Source organism: Bombyx mandarina, chromosome 16 (assembly GCF_030267445.1).
Source record: "Bombyx mandarina strain Sakado chromosome 16, ASM3026744v2".
NCBI classification, from domain to species: domain Eukaryota; kingdom Metazoa; phylum Arthropoda; class Insecta; order Lepidoptera; family Bombycidae; genus Bombyx; species Bombyx mandarina.
This window is the reverse complement of record NC_143222.1, coordinates 7,455,786-7,483,759: the sequence shown is the minus strand read 5'-3', so window position 1 is coordinate 7,483,759 and position 27,974 is coordinate 7,455,786. Positions and strand designations below refer to the sequence as shown.

Here is a 27,974-nt window from a genome sequence, read left to right as displayed (position 1 = left end):
TTTAGCCACTTTGTTTCTGTCAAAACATAATTTCAATTTTTTAGTCGGATTTTCTATAACAGCGTATTTTTTTTGTTTTTTTATAAAAAATTTTTTTTTTTTCAAATAAGGATGATTTCATTCGCGTTTGAGTTTTTTTTATTGCCCTTATAGGCTGACGAGCATACGGTCCACCTGATGGTGAGTGGTTACCGTCGCCCATGGACTTCAGCAATGCCAGTGCAGAGCAAAGCCGTTGCTTATCGAATGCTCCTAATGTTTATAACATTAAGTTACAGACATCCTCGTTGATGCGCGGTGTACCTGTATCTAGTGTTAATATTCGTAATCCGGAGCTAAAGTTTCAAGTTAATGTATTCGCATCTTCGCTTACTTGGTAGCAAGCAGAAAGCGCTCGGATAACATTGCCTATTTCTGCCGTGAAGCAGCAATGTGTTTCGGTTTCAAGGGCTAGGAAAGCTTTTTAATACAACTGAAACTACCTCCGTAACCTCTTAGCAGAGGAACATCAATATGAGTATGATAACGCAGAAGTAGCCGCAGTACACGATTTTTTAAGGGATCAGGAGAAGGTTACTTTCAAAAGGAGATTTTAGCTTTAGAAAGAAGTTAAACAATGTGTACAAACATGAAAGGTGACTACTTCGAAACATAAAATTTAATAAAAGGCAATGCGTTATATTCATCAAAACTTTTTATTAAACACCCTTAATAAATAATAATTTAACATTATTTGCGACAATTTGAATACTTTACAATTTTCTTGGTAGCAAACCACAAAGGTGTTGTTCCTCTAAATTTGAATATTGTTCTAACTACCTACCGTTTATTTTTCTATTAAATATTTTTAGAGCGTTTTGAGCTATAGCAACTTGTTACTGGTCGAGATACAATTAGTCCGTTCTATGTGGAATGGCAAGAAATAATGTAATTTAATTAAAAACACGCAACATTAAACCGTATAAGTACTTTTAATTATGTCTAACCGACTCGTTAAGGTCCAAAAAAATACTTTAATCTACACTTATTTTCATTATAATTATTACTTTATAATTATTATAATTATAGAGGAAGAGGTAGACCTAAGAAGAAATGGATGGATTGTGTGAAAGACGATATGGGTAGGAGGGGAGTGGCGAAGAAATGGTATATGATAGAAGAGTATGGAAGGAGCAAACATGTTGCGCCGACCCCAGGTGACTGGGAGAAGGGCAGGATAATGATGATGAATTATTATAATTATTACTTTATTTTCATTAATCTACACTTAAACTTCTGAAAGAGCCGGGTAGTCCCAAATATTGCTCGTTGAATTTTCCTGTTTGCCTGCAAGATTCGTTTGTGGTTGCTTTGTTCATTTCCTGTAAATATTTCTTATGTTCATCCGAACTCAAAATTTCTAGCCACTCATCTGTAACAAAAGATCGTGCTGTTAGGAATATATACTAATAATATACTAACGTGTATATTGTAATCAATTGATGGCTTTAAGCTGGGCACGTGCCATTTGATTTCTAAGCGTTGTTAAAAGCGTTGAGGGTGTTGAAGCTGATAAGTGTTTGTTTTTTTGCAATATAAGTTTATATACTGGACGCAAATAGGCAATAACCAAATTAATTATCGCAAAAATTTCAGTAGAAAATGCAATATGATTAAACCATACTATGTAATTCCTTCAGAGATCGTTCAAGTCCACCGTATTCGATTGGTAATAAATCTTTGTCCAAAAACTCGGTAACCGTGTCTATTGTTTTGTGGACGTGTAAACGAGCAGCCAATTTAGTGCTCAAGACTTGCTTGAACAAATTCAGAATTAAATCCACCGTCTTCGATGGTGATATTATGTAAACTCCCTTGATTCTCATGCCGTAGCCATCCTGAAATTAGATATAGATATAATAAAACACATGTATACTAGGTAGGTTGTATTGTGAGGAATCGGATTCCATTGCGTAAAGCATAGGTTGTGTGATACCACATTCCCATTTATTTCTGCCCTTAACCATTAATGCTGTTTGAAGTTTAGGACATTAGGAAATTGAGACAGACCACACGTCTCAGGGTGAGTGACGATTATAAGAGATAAAATAGTCAGACATAAAAAATTACTTTAAGCTAAAGGAAACCAATATTAATTCACTAATTTATGTCGTATTCGTTTTGTAACATAATTATCTACTTTTGTCCAATCTACTACAGCTTTGGGTAAATATATTAGAACACCCTGTAATTCTATGACATATAAAGAACGGAAAAAAAACGAGCTGAATTGCGATTTATCCTAAGACCTCCGAACCTATCGATTAACTTTAAATTTGGAATGCTCTTTTTGTCACCTAAAACGGATATTACATAAATCCATTCAATTTTTTTTTTATGTTGCTTAGATTGGTGGATGAGCTCACAGCCCACCTGGTGTTAAGTGGTTACTGGAGCCCATAGACATCTACAACGTAAATGCGCCACCCACCTTGAGATATAAGTTCTAAGGTCTCAAGTATAGTTACAACGGCTGCCCCACCCCTCAAACCGAAACGCACTACTGCTTCACGGCAGAAATAATGTTACCCTCCTTAAGCATAAAATCAAGAAACGACAAAACAGACAGACATAAAGCAAAAGTCCAGTTTCTACCCGAACATTATTTGGGTACTTCATTGAGCCTTCTCCTAAAGCCACATATGGAGATTCACCACATCTTACCGTTATTAATGTTACCGCTTGACGTAAAATAACAGGATTGAATTTTGTGACAAAATTCATGATATTCACGTCGCTGTAGTCAAATATTACTTCAAAACCTTTGCAGTAATCATGAAATTTAAGGTATTCGCTCACCTGGAAAAATGAGATAGAATTTCCATAAAGCATGATCGGGAATTTTTCATAAGAATCTATATGGGCAACTTAATGTAGATGATTTTGCAATATGTGAGACATAAATATTATAATTATGAACTAGCAGTTTCTTTTAAATAAATAGCATATTCTTATGATACTTTTTGTAAAAAAATCCTTCGGATACACCCATCCTTTCATTAATATCCCAATTAATATCCGAATTGTTCATCGATGAGAATGACCTCGGATGAGACGAAGTCTCTGAGGCGTTTGTAGAGCAGACATTCATACAGTTTGCCCAGAAACACGAGGAAGCTAATCGGGCAGTAACTCGTCCAGCGATGAGAACTATGGCTTCCGTATATTGGTGGAAAAGTCGGTCTTTCTTAGTTATTTTATTTCATTGGTTTTATTTATTGGTGTAACTATACTTGAGACCTTAGAACTCATCTCTTTCAACTTAGATGTCAGTATGATACACTTGTTGAATGTCAAAATAAAAATAACAATATTAACTTGATTACTGGTGGCCCGGAGGCCTTTCCAGTTTCACCAGGACAGGTGGGCGAGCAAAGGCTCAGCCAGGAGGGGTGGGATTTGCTAGCAGCTACCCGAGCGCCTCCGAAGGAGACCTAACAGCTCAAGAGTAGCTGCTTTGCGAATTAATCTACTACCGGATCGGAATCGGGACCCGCTGAGAAGATCCGGCGAGAAACTCAGCGAGCTGATTCATGGGTTAGGTTGCACGGCGAACTCTTTGTCGAGTTCGACGAGTACGGTTACCGGGGTCCCTAAGCCTGCTCCTAGTGTTAGAGCTGAAGGCGTCTAATGCAAAGGTTATTGGATCTGATGGATCCGTAAGGACGTGTCTAGGGCGTCGACGGTGACTGGCTCCTGCATGATCAGGATTCGGGGAGTAGTCAGCGGCGGCTACGATAAGGCGATTATCATGACGCATAACCTTATCGAAGTACCGTTCCGACGCTGACTTCATGTATTTCTGGATAGATTCGAGGCCCAGGTCGTCGTGTAGGTCAACGTTCCTCACGAACCACGGAGCTCCGACGGCTAACCTGCAAAAGCGGGATTGTAGAGATTGGAGGGTGTCTATGTGTGTGCGGGCCGCGTGAGCGAACACCACACTCGCGTAAGTCATGACGGGCTTATGCAAGTTTTGTAAAGTGTCACCTTGTTCTGAAGGGACATTTTACTCCGCCTACAGATCATGGGGTAAAGTCTACCGAGAATAAACGCGGCACGGTCACGGACTGATTTTATATGCGGGCGGGATGTCATCGATGCGTCCAGGGTAACGCCCAGGTACTTGACCTTCCTGGCCCAGGGTATGGGTTGTATAAAGAGAGTAATCGGGGGTGTGAGATTCCTCCTCCTAATCCGGGAGGAAATCCGTGTGGAGTTTCCCCTCTGAAATAGCACCGCAGTACTTTTCGCAGGGTTGATGTCTATGCGCCATTTTCGGAACCACTGTCCTAGGGCTAGGGCTGCGCTCTGAAGCTTCTTCGCGATTAGGGACTTGTTTCTACTGGAATAGTAAACAGTCGTGTCGTCGGCGAATAAAGCTAAGTGGGTCGGCGGCGACCGGGGAATATCGTTAACAAATAAGCTAAATAGGAGGGGTGAGAGGACAGAGCCTTGCGGGACTCCAGCTGTGAGAGGTCGTGGGGAGGAGCGGGTTCCCTCGACTCGATATCGAAAAGAGCGGTTCGACAAGAAGTCCCGTATGATGAGCACGAGACTATCCGGCACGCCCATTTTGAATAATTTGAAAATCAAACCGTTGTGCCAGACTTTGTCGAACGCTTTTGCGACGTCGAAGAAGAGAGCTCCCGTGTATAACGGTTTTGGTCGATTAAGCCCCACAAGAATGTGCTCCGTGAGGCGGTGCACCTGTTGAACACATGAGTGATTTGTACGGAATCCGAATTGTTCATCGATGAGAATGCCCTTGGATGAGACGAAGTCTCTGAGGCGTTTGTAGAGCAGACGCTCATACAGTTTGCCTAGAGACATGAGGAGGCTAATCGGGCGGTAGCTCGTCGGATGATTTTTTGGTTTACCGGGTTTATGTATGCCGATAACGTCCGCTTCTTTCCACACCGCGGGAAAGATACAGTTCGCCATAGCGGCATTGAAAATAGATGCCAACATCACGATGAGTTGGACGGGTAGAAGTTTAATAACGCGGTTGGATATACCGTCGGAACCGGGAGCCTTGCGAGGACGTAGGTCTTTGATCAAGTCTTTAACTTCCATCGGGGTGACGGGTGGTAACGCATCCGAGGGTGGCAAGGAGGCTCTGCGTTCTACCTCACTGTCTACTAATTCTACATGAACAGGGTCCACGGATTGAGTGCTGGGCGTGCACTGCGTTTGCAATGTATCGGCCAGCAGCTCTGCTTTTTCGTCATCATCAAACGCCGCGAGTCGGCCTGAGGGGCCTACGAGGGGGGGCATAGTTACTACCGTATCCGAATTGAGAGTACGAGCTAAGCGGTAGTAAGACCTTTGGGAGGGCGCGAGTCCTTCTAAGAAATCAGACCATCTGGCATCTCGGACTTCGGCGATGCGAGACTTTACGTCGCGTTGTAGGGCACGCATTCGAATACGATTTTCCGCGGTAGGATACCTGTCGTAGGCGCGTATTGAGGCGTTCTTAGCTCTAAGGAGTTCCCTAATATCGTCGGACAATTTGAAGCGGTGAAGGAAGTCCTCCGCTACAACTAGTTTCGATGATCTATCTAATGTCGAGGTGATGTGTGACGTTAAGATGTCTATGGCTTCAGCGGTATCCTGAGGAGACGGGGTAGAGTCCGGGTTAAACGGGAGCGATGGTGGATCAGATTCAGCCAGGCTAATGCCCAGCGTGTGCCAATCCACAGTCCTCGTGACGGGAACGGAATCGGGAGCGCGACCGAGTTTCATAACGACGGGACGGTGGTCTGAATCTAACTCTGAAACTACTTCGATCGAGTGTAAGCACAGAGTTACGTTTTTTAATAACGCTATGTCGAGTATATCCGGGCGATGCGCGATATTTAGCGGATAGTGAGTCGGGGTTAGCGGAGCGACGATATCGAAGGCGTGATCATCGACTAACGCGTCAAGCCGCCTGCCATTCGGGGTTGTGGTGTGTGAGTTCCACCTGATGTGTTTACAATTTAGGTCGCCCGCCAGAATGACAGAGCTCCCCATGCTGAGCAGCGCCTCGATATCACTGCTTAGAACGATCTTATCCGGTGGAAGATAAACGGACGCGATAACGATCGGCGCGTGTCCCGTCAGTGAGATTCGGCACACTGATGCTTCGATATTAGCGAGCGCGGGAGGATCGAGCGGGACGCAATGCAGGGCTCTTCTATAGTAAATGACGGTACCACCACCACGAGCAGAGAGCCTGTCGTTCCTGACCATGTTATAGTTCGCGATTTTAGGGTCACGGCGCGCGGGCTTAAGTAGGGTCTCCTGCACTAGAAATATATCAATTTGATGGTCACGCAAAAAGTCAGAAACCTGATCACGTTGATTTGCAAGACCGTAAGCGTTAAAAAATCCTATCGTTACGGATAGGGGCTTTACTCTACTTATATACGCCATTGATTACCGGCGGAGTGATGGGAAGACGTACGTATTTAGTGACGCGTATACGTCGGCGTATTCCTGCACAACGGCGATAAAGTGTTGTGCAGTGGAGGCAGCGCGAATGGCGTCGCCCAAAGCGTTAACGCGCTCAAAGTTGATCGACTGAAAGAAGTCGATCGCTAAAGCGAGATTGTCGGACGCGGTCGGAGGGCAAGTCGCGGGAGAGGGACGAGTCGCGGGGGCGGGACGAATCGCGGAGGAGGGAGTTGTAGCCGTGTTCGTGTACGGCAGCGGTTTCGCCCAGGCCGAGACACTGTGCACCGGCGCCGGAACGAACGCTGGCTTAGCCTGCGACACAGAGGGTGCCGAGGCTTTGATGTCTGGGCCGGAAGCTCGGAGGCGGTTTTGGTGGGCGACGCGGCGATTTATTTTAGGGGCTCGGGGGCAACCACGGTAATTCGCGGGGTGACCCTGTGTTTGACACAGGACGCAGCTAGGCGGTTCCGTCGCGGTTTTTTGGTCGCGAGCGCAGAGGGCCGTGGCGTGATCGCCTAAACACTTAACACATCGGGGGCGCGCGTGACAGTTACGGGAAGAGTGCCCGTACAGTTGACAGTTATGGCACTGGCTAGGAGTGCCTTTTTTATGAGGGGCTTCGACGGCGATACCGGAGAGCCTACAGACGGTCTGTGTGTTGAAGATTTTCTTACCCTCGGGGGTAGGCTGGAGGGTGACTAGAACCATATTATATGGCTCCCTACCGCGACCGGTGTGCATACGGTGCACAGAATTCACTGGAAAGCCCTGTTCTAACAGATCGGCGTTGACGAGCTCTACATCTAACTCTTTAGGGATTCCGCGTATTACAACGCGGAGTTCGCGCTCCTCCTGGAGCGTATACGTATGGAAACTTATACGCTTCTTACGGAGGTAACAAGAGAAGGCCCTATGGTCGTCGGGTGTTTGAACCTTAATTTGAATGCCGTTCGCGAGGTTACGGGCCTTCGTGAAATTGATATTTTTGGCCTTAAGGGCCAGGAAAACTCGATCCCAAGCTGCCTTCTCCTGAAGGATAACCGGGGGAGGGGTCTGGGTTTTATTTTGTGCCACCGGACGCGGCGACGGGCTGGGGGCGCAACGGGAGTCTGAGGGCGGGGGCGCGACGCGTTCGCGGCTTTGCTAATTTTAGCGGCCGCGGGAGCTCGGGACTCCACGGCACGCTTCTTACCCTTCTGTACCAGGGTGAATCCATCCGTCGATGAGGCGGGGGCGAGGTCGACCTCCATGTCCGAGTCAGAGTCGGAGCACGAGGAGGCGGGTGCAGGCGACCTACGAGCAAGTGTAGGTGTTTTAGAGGGCGCGACGGAGGCCGCGGATGATCGCTCAGCTGAAACGATGGTCACGGCGGACGACGCAGCAGCTTTACTCGCCAGTATAGGCGACACGGGAGCGGCAGGCACGACGGAGGCTGCGTTGCTCAATGCAGAAGCTTTGCACGCAGGTACAGGCGACGCAGGAGCAGCGAGCGCGGCGGAGTCCTCGAGAGGGCTCGCAATGTGATTGGCCTTGAAGGCCAGAAATTCTGAGGCGAGCTGTGGGTGGCGAAGTCGAAGGAATTCCGCGAACACAGCGTCCATGATCGCTGAATGCCCAGGTGGGGCGGCCCCGGGTCTTGAAACACTCGCCTTGCGGCGAGACCCCAACTTCTCGGACCTGAGCGGTTCTATTGAACACAGGTGGCAATGCGGCGCGATTACTACAGGACAAAGAAAAAAAACACAACAAAACAGATTAACAAAAAGAAACAAAACAAATAAATACTTCCAGGAAAACACTGTCGGCAGATGTACCACGAACACAAAAATAACTAAAACAAAACAAATAAAAACATCCAGGAAAAACACTAAGACTTGGTCGGCAGATGTATCACAAACACAGGCCGCGCGAACAATGGCCGGGCTAACAAAAGCCGGGCGAACAAAGACCGGGCGATCGAGTGGTCGATGAGCACGTCCGCACGTGTCGGGTGCTTCTATCGGAATGACAATATTAACTCTACCACCGGTCTATCTATGGCATAGTTACTATGTGGCATATATCATTGTTAATAGTCTATGGCATTATTACTAGAGGATTACTAGAATAGCTGAAGCAGTGTATATATATTATTTTTTTTAACACCGAATATTGCTCTATTGAAAATAAAACCTCACTTAATTATGTAAATGACTGGATGGTTTAGCAAATAAATTAAATCTAATTTATGTTTCAATGTTTTTGTACTGTTAATCTCAATGTTATAATCTGACGGATATAATAATAAACTTCTTACAGTTTACGTCAAAGTACCTTCATATATATTCATCAAGATGAGTTGGTATATTCTAGTGAAAAGTTACGTTTTTAGCGAATAAAATTACCAAACAGAATTGCTAACTACCTAGTCAGGTCATAAGTGTTGTCACACAGTAAAAACTTTTCTTTTAGAATGCTGGCCACAAAAAAGTTTATTGAATTCGAATTTCAAATTGTTCATGAAAATAAAAATGTATACTTTTAGAATTTTTACTCATTTTTAAATATGGAGTGGACGCTTAAAGAAGACCGTGTTGCAGTTATTGCGTTGCATCGTTGCGGTTACGCGCCAATTCAAATTTTTAACATACTGAAAAATTTGAATATAACCAAAATATTCGTTTATCGTAACATCAAACGATACAATGAAGACTCTAGTGTAGATGACAGGTCAAGAAGTGGTCGCCCTCGGTCTGTTAGGACTCCAGCAGTGATAAAAGCTGTGAAGGCGCGAATTCAAAGAAATCCCAAACGTAAGCAGAAACTGTTGGCCCTTCAGATGGGGTTAAGCAGAACCACGGTGAAAAGGGTGTTAAATGAAGACTTAGGGCTTCGGGCATATCGAAGAAAAACGGGACATCGTTTGAATGCTCGTCTAATGGACCTGAGACTGAAGAGATGCCGCGCTTTGTTGAAGCGGTACGCGGGAAAAAAATATCGGGAAATTATTTTTTCGGATGAAAAATTTTTTACCGTAGAAGAGAGCTACAACAAACAAAATGATAAGGTGTACGCACACAATAGTGAAGAAGCGAGCAACCGTATTCCGCGTGTCCAACGAGGTCATTTTCCATCCTCGCTCATGGTATGGTTGGGAGTTTCTTATTGGGGCTTAACAGAGGTACATTTTTGTGAGAAAGGTGTAAAAACGAATGCAGTTGTGTATCAAAATACAGTCCTGACGAACCTTGTAGAACCTGTTTCTCATACCATGTTCAATAACAGGCACTGGGTATTCCAACAAGATTCGGCGCCAGCTCATAGAGCGAAGAGCACACAAGACTGGCTGGCGGCGCGTGAAATCGACTTAATCCGGCACGAAGACTGGCCCTCCTCCAGTCCAGATTTGAATCCGTTAGATTACAAGATATGGCAACACTTGGAGGAAAAGGCGTGCTCAAAGCCTCATCCTAATTTGGAGTCACTCAAGACATCCTTGATTAAGGCAGCCGCCGATATTGACATGGACCTCGTTCGTGCTGCGATAGACGACTGGCCGCGCAGATTGAAGGCCTGTATTCAAAATCACGGAGGTCATTTTGAATAAACTTTAGTGTCAAAAGAATCTATGTTTTGTTAAGTTCATTTTGGTATATGAATGGTTACATAATGAATAAACTTGTTTCAATTATTTTACATTAAACATGTGACAGAATTTATGACCTGACTAGGTATAAGCGAGAGCAGACATGGTTCATGGTTCATGGCAGATAATATATCTGGAAACGCACTGTGGATGAACGCAGTGGTTTCAGGTAGTATGGATGAACTCTACTCCGGTAGCGGGTGGTGCGATGGTAAAAACGAGATAATGGGATCATCTCAAACAATTCCTCAGAGCATTCCCCATGGAACATACGCCAAAAAATATCGAGAGAAGCGAAGTCGCTCCGCAGGTCTAGAGGCTCCAAACGACACGTGAGAATGGGATCATCGACAATCCGAAATGCCCTCTTCTGTATGGAGTCAAATGGAAGTAGCTGGTATTGAGGAGCCATACATACATCTGTGATTATTATGATGTGAATTTACATAATTACAGATAGCAGGGCCGGTGGGGAGCACATTTCTGCTGCGAAGCAGTTCTTCATTTTGGTTTAAATAGTGAAACTACTTTGAACTCACATGGTTGACGGCTATTTCGGACTTTGGTAATCTCTTTTTTTTTATTGCTTAGATGGGTGGACGAGCTCACAGCCCACCTGGTGCTATGTGATGACTGTAGCCCATAGACATCTACGACGTAAATGCGCCACCCCCTTTGAGATATAACTTCTAAGGTCTCAGTATAGTTACAACGGCTGCCCCGCCCTTCAAGCCGAAACGCATTACTGCTTCACGGCCGAAATAGGCAGGGTGGTACCTACCCGTGCGGACTCACAAGAGGTCCTACCATCAGTAATTACGCAAACTATAATTTGTAGTATAAATTCAGTGCTCTTGCACGAACAAACTGAAAGTACTTAAAATCGTTTGGTACTAAAGATAATAGATAAATAAATTGGCTTACGTACAACCACAATGTACTTGTAATAGTCCAGGACGAGTGAAGCGTCAAAATCATCGTTGTAAATTTTTAATAGAAATATTCGGTAGTTATCCTTGGTCAGTTTCGGCATATGCGCGTGTGAGCTGCAAACAATGTTGCAAAAAAACATTGTGTTAACAATGTTAAAACTGAAGCTAGACTGTGAAATTAGAATAAAGGTGTGAACAAGAGGCTTCTATCAACTGCTTTGCATTTAAATAAGAAATATTAGGACTAGAAAAGTAATGAGATGTAACGAAGAAAAAAATTCAATGAAGCTGAAAGCAAAACATTTTTGGCCAAACTTAGACACAAATAAAACTACTTTTATTGACTGACTGACAGTCTTTCGTGACCATGAAAACTGTAATGTATTCAAAACGTCAGAAGTAAAAAAACGGGAGCTTAAACCGGAATAATAATATATGTAGTTTTACTTATGCTCGTGTCCGTTAATGATATTATCAGTCATTTAGATTTAAAAAACTAGTTATTCAAAAAATCTAGTCTAGACAAGCGCAGTCTAGACTAGACATCGATTTTGACAAAATAATTCTGTTGGAAAAGCCACAAGGTTAAGATCAGTGATCTTTAAAAATCTGCTAGACCATTGTTTTGCATAATTTGATACAGAAATGCCAAATGTTCGATTTCAATTTCATTGCACTCATTCTGTTAAGTAAATTTTTATGCTACGTGTATACTCACAAAACGGTGGAAAATGCAAATTTCTTAACGTCTATGTCTTCGAAGAAATTCGGCATCAGCGTTTTAAACGTGCACAAATTATCGATACGTGTTTTGGCTCGTTCCACAAGACCTTTCGTTGTTATAAGCGTGCGTTCCAGATATTCTCTGCCTGAGGAAATAATTTAATTGATTAATGCCATAAAGTTGTTTTTAAAATACTATTATTAAAAATAATGTAGTTGGTCTAATCGGTAACAGCCCCACGCCTCGGCGTCATTTGCTGCGCGGACTACACGTTGGTCATGGCCCGGGGGATCATTATAGAGAGTCTGCCCGCCTCGCCACAGCGGGAGTAGCTCTCGAAGTCGGAAGGTTAAAGAGGCTAGACCTCGACGTGGCACTCAGTAAATCCGAGGCCCTGTGGTTTCACAGACCGCGGAGAGCGCCACCTGTCGTGGTTGGAGGCGTCCAGATAGGGGTCGGGGTGCAGTTGAGGTACCTCGGCCTCGTGTTGTACAGCCGGTGGGCTTTTGGCGTTCACTTTGCTTGGCTGGATAGGAGCTGAGCCGACAAAGAGGTCCTACCAATGTGGTTACGACCTGAACACGACTAAGGATACGCTCGCTGTTTGCCCTGCTTGAGAGATGCAGCGCCGTGTTCTGGTTGCAAAGATAGGGCTAGACTTGTCGCTGCCTGGTGTCGTGGCATCGATGCTTGGCGGCGACGAATCCTGGAAAGCTATGCTCGACTTCTGCGAGTGCACCATTTCGCGGAAGCAGGCAGCGGGGCGACTGAAGCAAAGCTCTCCTCACTACGCAGAAATCCGCCTCCGCCAAGCAGGGTATCGGGACTAGGTTCCCATCCGTGACTCGGCCCCCTAAGAGCCGCAGGCTCTACCGCTTTATACGGTGAGGGATCCAGGCGTGGGGCCATTTGCTTTGCACGCTCGCCCGTAATAGGAAGCCGGATCATGGTACACCGGGTTTCCCCAACCGCTCCGGGGAAAGGTGCCACCGCACGAAGGGGGAAATCCGGCCCGATAAGTGTCACTTCAATCGACTAACTAGGCTTCATTCCTAATTTATGGTTTTTACTTAGTTCCTCTAAGCTTTTTGAGCTATATGCGTAAAAAATGTTTATGTTTTTTTATTTCATGTTTAGTTTTTTTATATTTTTTTTCTTTCGATGTCAAAACATCCAGTGTTTTTGTTTGAACAAATAAAAACATTGTATATTAAACCCGAATTGCGATGAAAATGTTTATTGGTTTCTTTAGAAATGTATCTCTATCACTATTCTTACTATTTAAGCATTCCGTATTCTATCAAGAGGATAGAGATATTTGTTTATAAAATCACAACAATAGTTACATATTATAATATAAATGATACAAATAACAACAATTTGTTGAGTGAATGCTGCTATTGCAATACATTTCAATTGCCTATCGTTAAGATTGCATAAATGGTAGACGTGATAGAGGAAATACTAAGTACCTAATAGTCGTCTGGTTTAAATTTTAAATGTTAAATGGTTTAATGAACTTAAAACATTACTCAAATAAAAAAAAGTTATCGTTATGATTAAAATACTGATATAACATGAACAGTGTTATAATTAAGTATAGAAGACGCGAAGCAGACAAAATTCTAATGCTTACTGAAATCTTTCTTCAGGAAATGGTTTTGTTTCTTCACCCAATCTTCCAATATGTCTATAGCCTCAATAACACGCTCGCGTTTCTCCAAATGAAACTCCTTCCGAACATCTTCCAAAGTATTCGCATTGAACTTTAGAATTCTATCACTTGGCAACGATTCCATTTCAGAACTGTTCGTTATGACGCCCTAGAGTAGACTGAATCATCCAAAGTCATTTGTGTGCTTATATTTGCTTAAGAACTTGATTATTCCAATCATAAATTTAACATACAAAACTTTAAATTTTTTAAAGGAAACACAAATTAACCTACCCATTTCAAACTTATATGAACCATTAATAAGTATTGTTGTTAAATAATAGCTTGTATGTTATCACGTAATGTTATTATTTTTACGCTTAGGGCGTAGGAATCTTGATTTCGACTTTTTTGCTGTTTCATTTTTATCGGCTATTATATCTGTTGCGCACTCTCGATGGCAAACTTACTTACTAGCCCTTTGCATGCATAATTAAAATAATAACTGTAATATTATTTAATAATCAACCTAGTAGTCTGCCTTGACCGTGTTATCCTTGTAATAATTGTCTGGAACAAATTTTTACAACGAATTGAAGACGACAACTGATATAATTAATATATTATTATAAAGAATTTGAGATATTATGACAATGTATGATCGTGTAAAGAGTGTAAAGAGTAGTATTCCAAAGTAGTCATAGGTTACGGTTTCATAGTTTATCAAGATCTTTTTTTTCTTGTAAAAAAACACAGATTAAGAAAAGAGAATTAAGAAGAGCTTCAAACATCTATTGCTTTAGTAGCTGTCTGCTTTTCTTTCGAACACCGTTAGAGGTTTTTTTTTTGAGTTGATGTACCATTGTAGTGATCTCGTAGGATGGTCGGAACAAATGGCGGAGGAACTGAAAATACCTGTCAGTGACGCACTTCACCAAGCTACAGAACGAGATCGATGGCGACAGCTAGTTGACGGAGTCACAATCTTCAGCAATGAGGGACCGATTGAAGAGAGAAAGAGAGAGAGTACCATTGTATTTACAGTGATGATAATGAACGAAGCTACCCACCTACTTAATGGTGGTAGGACCTTTTGTGAGTCCGCACGGGTAGGTACCACCACCCTGCCTATTTCTGCCGTGAAGCAGTAATGCGTTTCGGTTTGAAAGGTGGGACAGCCGTTGTAACTATACTTGAGACCTTGTGCAATTACGTTGTAGATGTCTATGGGCTCCAGTAACCGCTTAACACCAGGTGGGCTGTCGTCCACCCATCTAAGCAATAAAAAAAAACACCTTGAGCCGTGACGTCAGAGTTTCAATTCTGACTAACCGTTATCCTGTCTTGTTAACATCCAACCTACCCTATCTTTAGATCAAAAGACATGAATTATTTACAGCAAGACAATAGTATCCTAACATGTAGAAGTAGAGCTCGCCAAATATAAAAATCTGGGAGAGAAACAAGAACACAGGCTATATTACTACCACCATCAAATATGAAAGAGTTACAAGGTATTTTATGCTTATTGTGTTAATTGGAAAAAATCGGAAAATTCAAGTCTTTGCCATTTGGCTAAGACTAAAGTACCTAAGAGAAGTCCTGCTCTGTTACTAATCACACGAAGCTGTGATTAAAAGTAGACTCTGACAAAAGTAACTAATAGTATTATATTATATTAGGGGTAAATAACCGATGACACTTCGACTCTTGGGATCCTATGTACAAGGGTGCCCACCAATATCTTATTAAGAAAGACATACCACACGCTTCTAAGTGCCATGGTATTATGTCCTCCAAACGAGGCTTGAAAATAGTCTCCTATATTAGGCAGCAACTTAGCTTTGCTTATTCTCCGCTCCTTGATTGGCCCGAGAACGCCCACCCGTCCGGTTAAGCGGGAAAAGCCAGTTCTTTATTCCTAAAAAAATGGTTGCCCAGTGGATTTGCCCAGTGGAACAGGGGGTCGATTTATTTGTTCTTTAATTTTGTTTATTGGTTATATTATTTTTATTTAATACTAGCTGACCCGGCAGACTTCGTAGTGCCTCAATCGGTAAATAAAAGACCTAAGCTTTCGTATAAAATAAACTTAAAACAAACAAAAGGAATCCGTCCGACGGGGGACACATCAAAGGGAAAACAAAATTGTTATTTTTATTTAATTCCGAACATTTTCATTCATTTATCTGCCTTTTAAACCTTCTCTGGACTTCCACAAATAATTCAAGACCAAAATTAGCCAAATACGTCCAGCCGTTCTCGAGTTTTAGCGAGACTACTTAACGAACAGCAATTCATTTTTATATATATAGAAGAAGAAGATAGATTAAACACTGTTCATATTCACTGTCCATGTTCGTACGCAACACTTGTCTTTGTAATTGTCTTAATTTAAGCATTACTTACCTAATTACCATTTTTATATTTGGTTATGGTGGATTGAGACAAATTCATTTTAGTGACTGCTTTGTTTATATTCTTGTACGTGTTTTTATTGCTTCCATTTTTAAATGCTAAGCCACTGCTCATTTAATTTAGAAATGGCGGGTTTTTAATGCGTTTAGTTTTTCGGACTGAGGCCGAATATCCTATAACCTCCGACGACTTTCCACTCTGAGGTGGCGCACTGGCTGTGTGAGACCCGCAGTCATTCATTAATGGCCTCCAAGACCTACCTCTCAAAGAACATGGGAGAGGTTGGGAAGGAGACCGCGATACCGGACAAGCGACCACCTCAGGGGTGGAGTCGTGGGCGAAAACCTCTCTACGTCGACCATTACGGTAAGCGTAGACCAGGCCTCAAGTCATGTCTTTTTATTTATTGCTTAGATGGATGGACAAGCTCACAGCCCGCCTGTGTTAAGTGGTTACTGGAGCCCATAAACATATACAAGGTAAATGCGCCACCCACCTTGAGATATAAACTCTAAAGTCTCAGTATGGTTACAACGACCGCCCCACCCTTCAAACCGAAACGCATTACTGCTTCACGGCAGAAATAAGCAGGGTGGTGGTATTTACCCGTGCGGACTCACAAGAGATCTAACCACTAGTAATTACGCAAATAATAAATTTGTCTCAAACTTGATGGTGACATTCACGTTGTAATATAAATTGTCTCTGGTAATTATTTAAAACAAGGCGAGGCACTTAATAAGTAATACAAGCTAAAACTTTATTCGTTCTGTCTCCATCAAATACAATAGAGCATTTCTGTCGAATCTTGGATGGAACTGAATGATACGGCCTTGATTTAGTAAACGTTCAAACAGAACTCGAGAACTATTGCGTCAGGATCTGCGTAAGTGCATCGCAAATACTTGGAACATACTTGACTGTTGGTCGCATCAAGGTGACGACGAATATAAAAACATGCTAAAGAAGTATTTGAAAAGGTTTATTTTAGTGTTATACATAGTTGCTATAACAAAAAAAAAAAGTTGCTATAAGTAAGTACCCATCATCGAGCGATTCATACTTATAACATTTGTTTCTCTTGATTAGCAGATTTGCTCATGATTTACCTCGTAGTAAGTGAATACGGAAGCCCATTGATTTAGCAAGTTGTATACTACCACCCACTATTAGATACTAGGTTAAGTGGGAATTGCATTGTACATGACTGTCCCATCTTGCAACCGGAATACATCGGGTGAATTCGGAAATGTCGTAACTTGAATTTTGGGCTAAATCACTTTTAACCTTATTCTGGTATTAAAAAAATACCGCCTCAATCAATCTGGGTCTCGGTTTACTACGATTATATTTTTCATATATATTTTTTTCATCAAATTTCATACCTATTTTGATCTTTCTATCTCTATAAATATAACACGAGCTATGAATTTTTGAAATGGTTTTATGACTGTGGTGTAAAGTTGGATTTTTCAAGTTACGACAATTCCGTTTTCTTCCGTCCATATATAGTGTATATCCACAAATAGCCGTGTGCCCGTCAGCGTAGGCTCGCATTAGGTACGTTAGCAATTACTTTTATTTAAATTTTTCTGTAGGTATATTTACATAGCGCTATAATGTGGCTTTCTTCAAAAATGCTCTTAAGAATTGGGAGTAAAGTAACAATGACACATTTTAACAAAACTTTAACAAAATTTCACCAGAATTCAACTTTTACAAATTTTCAAAATTAGTGATTCATGTAATTACATTTTTTAAACGACCTCAAATAAAAATAGGTTCTCAATTAGAAGGTTCTTTCTTATATCGCTGTACCGGTTTTTTTTTTTTAAACTAGCGTCTGTTGTGTTTCCGTTGAAATTTTATCAAGATCTGACCAGTACTCTTTGAGTTATCCTAAATAATGCATAAATATGCATTATTTGGGATAATTAACCTCGACTACGTTGATGGTGCTTTCGTTTTGTTTCCGTGAAGTTGGTTTTCTCTTTTGTTAAATTTTGTATTATTTTTCAATTCTTGGTACCCATGGTCCTTGGTGACTGCTAAATGAAATTCCCTTAAATGAGATTTTTAATTCAGATTTTTGAATAAAACACTATTGGGACAGCAATGCCTCCTTATCAAAGCTGTGAGTATAAGTACACAGCAACAGAATACATTTATAAATTTTAAGATACGAAACCTAAACAGGAAGCCGAGAAACAGATCAATTTTTGTACCTATATTTTTTCTAGTATTGGCACAACACAATGGAAAGGTCTTCAGAGATCCAATGCTTAAATGTGTTTGAATTGAATTATGATTTACATAGTTCAAGTAATCATTGAAAGGGAGGGTATGACAAACCCCGTAATTTTCACACAATTAAGACTGAGTTAGTGTCTGAAGACCGTTAGTAATTTATGTCTAAGTCTGATAGATCGTTCATGAGTTTATCTTGCATCTTTCCAGCCTAAACTAAATTAATTAAATTAATTAATTAATTGACTAAATTAATTCTTTATCGTAACTTGTAAAGTGAAAATAGGTATTGAAAATCGGGCGTCTCTTAATTAATAATAAATAATAGTAATAATAAATAAATATTTATTAACAATCACGCCACGTTAACTGGACCCGTGATAAGTTCGTAAAGAACTTGTGTTACAGGTACCAGATAACGGATATAAATGTAAGATTTTTATTATACACATACATATATTTAATATAGATCCATAACCCTGGAAAATACCTTTATATTTATCATACAAATATCTTCTCTCGGCGGGATTCGAACCCGCGACCCCCTTGTGTAGTGACCATGTCACTTACCACTACACCAGACGGCCGTTTAAGCCGTTAATTAAAGAGAATGCTTAGCGAATATAGAATGAATAACATGTTTCACGTGTATTGTGCGCCAAGCATATAATGATATAAAAATATTATTATGACATCATGCATTGATGTCCGACGTATGTTAATTTGACTTGAAAAACATAATAATATTATAAAATTTTTAGAATGATTCGAGAATTCGGTGAGCTCAAAATTAAATATTCTAATTACTTTTTTTTTAATAGCTCGTTTTTACCCAAATCCCATTGGCAATCCCACCCCTCCTGGTTGGACCCGTGCTCGCCCACTTATCCTGGTGAAACTGGCAAGGCCTTTGAGCCACCAGCAATCCAACATTCATAAAAAAAAAACATCAAAGGCATGATTCTTGAAGGAAATAGAGTGCAAGAGGTAAATCCCCACGCACACGCAGAGAAAGAATGTGGTCATGGAGTTTCGCTAGCGAAAACGAATTTAAGTATTTGCGTTTTTATTCGAAATGACAAACAAACCAAAGAAACTGATTAAAATAAAACGTAAACTATTTATTATCGCCTGGGTAATCGAACACAATTAAATTAACTCATGAATATAAACTTGAAAACATACTTTTTTTCTTACAATAGTACGTCTTGAATATTAATTAACAATATCATTATTTTAATATTTAAAATAAGAATATATATTATGTACGTAAGATGGAAATTTTTTTATTGCTTAAGTGTGAAGTGGTTACTGGAGTCCATAGACATCTACAACGTAAATGCGCCACCCACCTTGAGATATAAGTTCTAAGGTCTCAAGTATAGTTACAACGGCTGCCCCACCCTTCAAACCGAAACGCATTACTGCTTCACGGCAGAAATAGGCGGGGTGGTGGTACCTACCCGCGCGGACTCACAAGAGGTCCTACCACCAGTAAAAAAAAATTCCACGTCGGAACACGGAGCATCGTCCATGGGTTATTAAGTTTACACAGGCCTTACTGCGGACATAAAGCTAGTTATATAATAAAATTACAATTGATTTGGTAGAAAATCATAGTTAGTATTGTATTTTTAAAGTAAATAAAAACAGCTCGAGTAGTTGTTAAACTTTCTATTTAACCAAAAAGTCGTGCTTTAAAGAAAAATAGAAAATAAAAAGATTGAGAATATCTAATATAATAAATTTGTATAAATATGATATAATCTACTAATTGAATGATTTATTTCTTAATATTGTAGAGAAAACGCAATTAAGTCTTTTATTATTGCTTAACAGCTTTTAGAATATTCCATGTCATATTTATGTATGTTATAGAAAACTTCAGAGGTGTCAAGGGACACCCGGATGGAACGAAGTTCCTTTCGATTAATTAGTGAAGGAATTGTAATTTTTTTTTAAAGATATTATAATAAATTATGCATTATGAAGAAGAAAAAGACAATACTATGAACTAAATTACTATTGCTGAAACACTATCTCGAGAAACTTTACTCATTACGCAGACCAATCGGATACGAGCAATGTCACGCGATAAGCGCCTACACGTTGATTGGTCAGAATGACGGATCTAAAAAGTGTCATGACAACTTTTCGTAAGAATTTTTTCCGTCTAGCCCCCTTTCACAACGCGCGATAAGGAACTTCGTTCCAAAATCTATTTATGTAAAAATATTTAAACGTTGTATAAGTATGTATATCAGTCTTTAGTTGCCATACTACAGGGAATATTTGTTTGGAGCCAAATTATTATTATATTATGACGTTTCCTTTGCCAATTACATGCGTACAAAACATTTCATATTGTACATGTTTTTCATAATTATGTTACAAAATGTAATGGTGTATTTGCCAAATGCGACAAAAAAAATTAAAAGCTTTCGTTTAACATATTGACTGAGATATGAGGCTTTAAAAGACCGTCTTCTTGTTGCGGCAGACAAAACCGCGATTTTCGCTTTGTGCAGTAGCCGACTATGCGCACATTTTTATGGGTATGGTAAAAAACGAACCTTTATGAGGCTTATCAGGTCTCATACCTGTAGAGAGGTCAAATTTTGCCTCGAAAAGCCTCATACGTACTGGCTGAAAATCCCTCAATACTGATCCCGCAGTCGAGTTGTTAAGAAAACACAATATTGAATTCTCTAATATTCATTCATGTTTCGTATATTGATAAAGTCGTATAATTATTAACTAGAGTTTTCAGGTAAAAAATATATATGTTGGAGTATTTCCACTTTCGGGTAGCGACATGGTAAGCGGGCGGTCTTCGTAAGTCAATAAAACCAGAAATGAACTCAGAGCGTATATCACGCAGGAGCGTTCCGTCCGACACGGCAACTCGCTCGCTTCTGAGCTCGAGAGTTTTTTTTTTTTTTTTTTCCCTACCTAAGCTGAGAGCCTTGAGAGGCTATATCAGCGTAACCCTAACTTTTGTAGGTGAGCTCACGGGGCTCAAACCTGATGACGTTGCTAACACGGACCCTAGCAAGAACCGTGCTTCGCAGAATCTACCACCGGATCGGAAACGCGACCCACTGAGAAGATCCGGCGAGAAACTCAGTGGGCTGTGTCTGAGAGTTAATTTACTCGTCGAGCCCTTCGTCGCAAGCGACGGGTTCGACGAGAACGGTGACCGGTGCTTGAAGTACCTAGAAGCACCGTTAGTGAATCGGGAGGATCCGAGATGACGTGTTTTGGGCGACGTCGACTGCTTTCCATTCTGTAGCTCGAGAGACAACAACGGAGCGTTTTTATAGAAAGGTATCGTGGTGGGACGATGTTGTTTACGATTCTTATCTTGCACGTGTTGTTTTCGATGAATGCTTGCACCTGTTGTTTGTCGTCCTATCTTTATTAGTCATGAACTAATGGTTTATAAAAACACGCGCCGACATATTTATATCAATTTAATTAAAAATTTTTTTTGGTTCATATCTTAAAACAAAACCTTATTTTTTATGCTGAGTATATATATGTAAGCTTGAAGGTAGACATTATCTTGTTGAACACCAAGTAAAACGATGTCACTATTTGATTCCTGATTTAATCAACAATATGTTATCTTAACAATTCACTTTAACACTTGTCCAACTTTAACCAGTACGTACAACAGTCACTGAATCACACAACGTAACGAGGATATAGTAAGTGCACCAGGCAAGCGCAGTCCAACGAATATTTCTCGCAAGGCACGCACCGCCTTTTTATACTAGCCGGTGCAGCTGGCTTATGAGTCACTTCTGTTGCACGAGTGGAACGACACGGCCGGCGCACCCGGCTTGTGTGAGTCACGCCTGTTGCACGTGATGTTTATTAGAAATATTGTTAACGCCGTCACGGCCATACTGACATGCGCTCGTCCTCGTGCGCCTTTTTATGGTTGTTCTGTAGACAATAAGCGTATTCTTTCATCCTGACATTAACGGATGCAACTTAAAACGTGGTCTATGATATTAACAATCTAATACGGTTCGGTTCGCATAATTCTTCAGAAAATCCTATACTGGCTATAAATACTGACTGCTTACATACCTGGGCCAGTTCATTTAAAACTCTTCAGGTATGTAAGTATGTCCCTTTTAACTTAAATCGGAATTGTTATCCCTTCAGTTTTTCGAACTGGACCGGATAATGCTAGACCGGATCGCAATCCCTGTAGCTAATTGTTGTGGCTAGTCCGGATGAAAATCCCTATAGCCAAGCCATTGGACCGGACAGACCCTTCAATGACTTCACACTTTTTTTTTTTTAATTTTTTTTTTCTTTGCTAGTCCGGATCAACATCCCTTTAGCCAAGTCGTTGGACCGGATACACCCTTCAATGACTTACAATTCTTTCTTTTTTTTTAATTTTTTTTTTTTTTTATTTTTTTTTTTTTTTGAGTCTGCGTGTACGGTAGCATTTGTTGAAACATTTCTTAAACTAGAACATTTATACGGACTTTCTTCAGAAATAGTGCGAGACCGACCATCGTTTTCTACATTTCCAACACTTGCACCCGAGGTGCCTGACCTAACAGACATTGTATCACTCATTCTCATCGATGAACAATTCGGATTCCGTGCAAATCACTCATGGTGCACTCAAATCACACAACAGGTGCACCGCCTCACGGAGCACATTCTTGTGGGACTTAATCGACCAAAACCGTTATACACGGGAGCTCTCTTCTTCGACGTCGCAAAAGCGTTCGACAAAGTCTGGCACAACGGTTTGATTTTCAAACTATTTAACATGGGCGTGCCGGATAGTCTCGTGCTCATCATACGGGACTTCTTGTCGAACCGCTCTTTTCGATATCGAGTAGAGGGAACCCGCTCCTCCCCGCGACCACTCACGGCTGGAGTGCCGCAAGGCTCCGTTCTCTCACCGCTCCTATTTAGTTTATTTATTAATGATATTCCCCGGTCGCCGCCGACCCAGCTAGCCTTATTCGCTGACGACACAACCGTTTACTACTCAAGTAGAAACAAGTCCCTAATCGCGAGTAAACTCCAGAGCGCAGCGTTAGCCCTCGGACAGTGGTTCCGAAAATGGCGCATAGACATCAACCCGGCGAAAAGCACAGCAGTGTTATTTCAAAGGGGAAACTCACCGCTTATTTCCTCCCGCATTAGGAGGAGTAATATCACTCCCCCGATCACCCTCTTCGGCCAACCTATACCCTGGGTCAGGAAGGTTAAGTACCTGGGAGTCACCCTGGATGCATCCATGACATTCCGCCCACACATAAAAACAGTCCGCGACCGTGCCGCATTCATTCTCGGCAGACTCTATCCCATGATCTGTAAGCGGAGTAAAATGTCCCTTCGGAACAAGGTGACACTTTACAAAACTTGCATAAGGCCCGTCATGACTTACGCGAGTGTGGTATTCGCTCACGCGGCCCGCACACACATAGACACCCTCCAATCCCTACAATCCCGCTTTTGCAGGTTAGCCGTCGGGGCTCCGTGGTTCGTGAGGAACATTGACCTACACGACGACCTGGGCCTTGAATCAATCCAGAAATACATGAAGTCAGCGTCGGAACGGTACTTCGATAAGGCTATGCGTCATGATAATCGCCTTATCGTTGCTGCCGCTGACTACTCACCGAATCCTGATCATGCAGGAGCCAGTCACCGTCGACGCCCTAGACACGTCCTTACGGATCCATCAGATCCAATAACCTTTGCATTAGACGCCTTCAGCTCTAACACTAGGAGCAGGCTTAGGGACCCCGGTAACCGTACTCGTCGAACTCGACAAAGAGTTCGCCGTGCAACCTAACCCATGAATCAGCTCGCTGAGTTTCTCGCCGGATCTTCTTAGCGGGTCGCGATTCCGATCCGGTAGTAGATTAATTCGCGAAGCAGCTACTCTTGAGCTGTTAGGTCTCCTTCGGAGGCGCTCGGGCAGCTGTTAGCAAATCCCACCCCTCCTGGCTGAGGCTTTGCTCGCCCACCTGTCCTGGTGAAACTGGAAAGGCCTTCGGGCCACCAGTAATCTCTCAATAATAAAAAAAAAAAAAACATTGTATCACTACCCACAGACATAGTATCGCTATTTGCGGATAAAAATGTCGCTTCTCTTGTCAGTGATAGAGTCGTCATCATTAAGATCAGTTTCATGAACAAGATTACTTAACCCATCTGTGTACGCCGTCACGTCATCGTCACTATAATTTTCAGAAATTTCTAGTAGGCCTGACGGGCCTCGAGGTACTTCGCGTAAGTTTTCATGGGGAAATTTGTACACTAGAACCATTTACATGTCTCAACTTATACCTATCGTTTTCCAAAACTGCAGTAATGTTTTTTTTTTTTTTATTTTTTTTATGATTGAAAGATTACTGGTGGCCTGGAGGCCTTTCCAGCTTCACCAGGACGGGTGGGCGAGCAAAGGCTCAGCCAAGAGGGGTGGGATTTGCTAACAACTGCCCGAGTGCCTCCGAAGGAGACCTAACAACTCAAGAGCAATTGCTTCGCGAATGAATCTACTACCGGATCGGAATCGTGACCCACTGAGAAGATCCGGCGAGAAACTCAGTGGGCTGATGCATGGGTTAGGTTGCACGTCGACCTCTTTGTAGAGTTCGATGAGTACGGTTACCGGGGTTCCTCAGCCTGCTCCTAGTGTTAGAGCTGAAGGTATCTAATGCAAGAGTTATTGGATCTGGTGGATCCGTAAGGACGTGTCTAGGGCGACGACGGTGACTTGCTCCTGCGTGATCAGGATTCGGGGTGCAGTAATGTTGAAGGGACCTTTATATTTTCGGTCTAATTTACGAAAACAAAACCCCCAGCGGAAAAGAGTTTGACTTTAGCTTTGCCTCGACTAAACCAAGCTTCTGTTTGTGCCCATTTTTGTTTTTTTTATTGTTTTCGCAGGCCTTCGACCGTGCTAAATCAAGATCTAATCTAGAGGGATTATCACTCTGTTGAAACTTAGATATTTCAAGTGAACTACCCTGAACGGTAAACATCTATTCTAATGGAGTAAACCCTGTTACTCGACAACGTGTACTATTAAGGGCGAGTTGAATATCCCTTAACTGCTCTTGCCATGATTGGTCCGAGTTACTTTTAGATCAAAGAGTGACTTGTTCATGAAACCGCTTACCATTGAATAAATTACTATGGCTTTGTTTTTTTTTTTTTAAGACTACATGCTGACCTTGAATGGAACATAAAGGGGAAGCCAAAACCACTTATCTGTAACACACTGAAGCTCTGGAACACACGTTGACGTCTCTGGTTGAACCTGCCACAGCACCTGGAGCAGTGTCGTTTTTTTTTTTTTTTTTCTTGTAGCGCATGGAACACCCAGAAGCTACATGGCTCGCATCACCGCACACGTAACAGCCGACTTGCAGGCGAGAGCCGGGCGCCCACGGATGAGGAGGTTGTTCAGGTTTTGCTGGAATATCGAAAAAAGTTTGAGAGCAGTATCTGTCGCAACACCCTTCGGCACGATGCCCAGGTTTTCCGCAGAAATGGCAGATTCCACGGAAAAAAAAAACTTCGAGAGCGTTTTGGTTCTTTATCAGGATCTTCGTTTTTTCTTTTGAGGGTAAAGCCACGTAATGTGCGAAATAGATGATTTTTGGTGGTAATAACGACAGAATTCAATTCCCGACGGAATCTTTCATCACACTGCGACAGTATTGATATAACAAATCCGGTGGCTATTTGTTCTGGCACATTAGCGTCGGGAATCTTCTTTATAAGTTGCCATAGCCGGATCCCGGCTTCAGCTGGTCCCTTTTTGCTTTCCATTTCAAATTTAATAACCAGGTCGAAGTGGTCGTGCATCATTAGATAGTTTTGTTGTTGTTACAACCGCTGCCCCACCCTTCAAACTGAAATACACCACTGCTTCACGGCAGAAATAGGCAGGGTGATGGTACCCGTGCGGTCGATGGCACTATACGGAGCATCCGTCTGGTGCCACGTCCTTACCCACGAGAACGTCGCCGCGCTGCGACGCCAGCAGCGCGCGATCGCAGTCAGAGTTATTCAATGATACCTCACAGTCTCCTACGAGGCGGCGCGCCCTAGCGCAAGTGCAACCGGAGCGCGGGGGCTCCAATATCGGCAGTCCGTGCTGGAGGCGTGGTCTCGTCGTTTGGTGGACCCGTCGGCCGGCCTCCGTACCGTCGAGGCGATCTGCCCGGTTCTCGCGGACTGGGTGGGCCGCGACCGCGGAAGTCTCACCTCCGGCTACACGATGTTACTCCCACACTGAGGAAGCCAACCGCGAACACTTGTCAAGCACGCACTTCACCGGAAAAACCTCTGCATCCGCCAGCGGAACCCGAACACCGCCGCATCGCCAGACACGAACGCACCGGACGTCTTATCTTACAGGTCACGACGACTTCAGATGTGTCAATTTTTCTTCCCCACGGAAACTTGCTTGCTTTCTTGTTTGCTTGCTGGAGCCCGAAGTCATCGAACGTGTAGTGTTATTGGTATTGAATCGAGTAGATTCTAAAATTTCAGCGACAATTCACAGTCTCATGTCCTGGTTTACTGTACTAGTGCCATGTAACTCTAGCAGTAGTCATTGGCTTAAAAACGATTCGTGTCGGAACTACCCACTCGTCATGACAGATCCATTATTGCGATCGAAGTTTCACTTGAGATATGCACTTGCCTTAATTTCTTGCAATAGCTTGTTACGTGTTGTATTTCCGTTAGTAAATGCCATGTGATGAAGTCGACAGTCAAACTGGGCAACATGAGCCAGAACGTAAGATGTGACGATTTCTTCGTGGCTCAGATCTTCCATCGAGGTAACAGAGACGTTATTACACGACTTACGTATGCTGCATTCACGCTCTTGTGGCGTACCACTACTAGTATTCTGATCTGCATCATGTTTTTTTTTGCTGTACTTCGAACATGTTCAAACACGTCACGCCAGTGAGAGTAGAGTCCTGATCCCACTTCTGATGTAAGCTTGAAGGTAGACATTATCTTGTTGAACACCAAGTAAAACGATGTCACTATTTGATTCCTGATTTAATCAACAATATGTTATCTTAACAATTCACTTTAACACTTGTCCAACTTTAACCAGTACGTACAACAGTCACTGAATCACACAACGTAACGAGGATATAGTAAGTGCACCAGGCAAGCGCAGTCCAACGAATGTTTCTCGCATTTTTTTTTTTTTTTTTTTTCCTACCTAAGCTGAGAGCCTTGAGAGGCTATGTCAGCGTAACCCTAACTTTTGTAGGTGAGCTCACGGGGCTCAAACCTGATGACGTTGCTAACACGAATCCTAGCAAGAGCCGTGCTTCGCAGAATCTACCACCGGATCGGAAACGCGACCCACTGAGAAGATCCGGCGAGAAACTCAGTGGGCTGTGTCTGGGAGTTAATTTACTCGTCGAGCCCTTCGTCGCAAGCGACGGGTTCGACGAGAACGGTGACCGGTGCTTGAAGTACCTAGAAGCACCGTTAGTGGATCGGGAGGATCCGAGATGACGTGTTTTGGGCGACGTCGACTGCTTTCCATTCTGTCCGCAGGATCGGGAATGTAGTTACCGGCGGCCACGATGAGAGGGTTCTCGTGTCGTGCCGCTTTATCGAAGTGGCGCCTTGACGCCGACTGCATATACTTACTGGTGGACTCTAAGTCCAGGTCGTCGTGGAGGTCGACGTTCCTGACGAACCACGGGGCTCCGACGGCTATCCTGCAAAAACGGGATTGAATGACTTGGAATGATTTTAAGTGTATGCGGGCCGCGTGAGCGAACACTACACTTGCATAGGTCATGACGGGGCGTATGCAAGTTTTGTAGAGTGTCACCTTATTTCTAAGGGGTTTCTCGCAAG

The 27,974-nt window shown here is 42.5% G+C and overlaps 1 protein-coding gene across 1 annotated transcript; it reads right to left on the bottom strand.

The window, feature by feature from the left end:
• Window positions 1–901: 901 nt before the first annotated feature.
• LOC149501299 (alpha-tocopherol transfer protein-like) lies at window positions 902–13,608 on the bottom strand. Its single transcript, XM_089733507.1, has 6 exons — window positions 13,395–13,608; window positions 11,753–11,903; window positions 11,031–11,148; window positions 2,704–2,838; window positions 1,664–1,877; window positions 902–1,411 (listed from the first exon to the last, which is right to left on the bottom strand). Exons 1-6 carry the CDS (start codon window positions 13,555–13,557, stop codon window positions 1,257–1,259), a joined length of 936 nt encoding a protein of 311 aa, XP_089589633.1. The 5' UTR covers window positions 13,558–13,608; the 3' UTR covers window positions 902–1,256.
• Window positions 13,609–27,974: the final 14,366 nt, after the last annotated feature.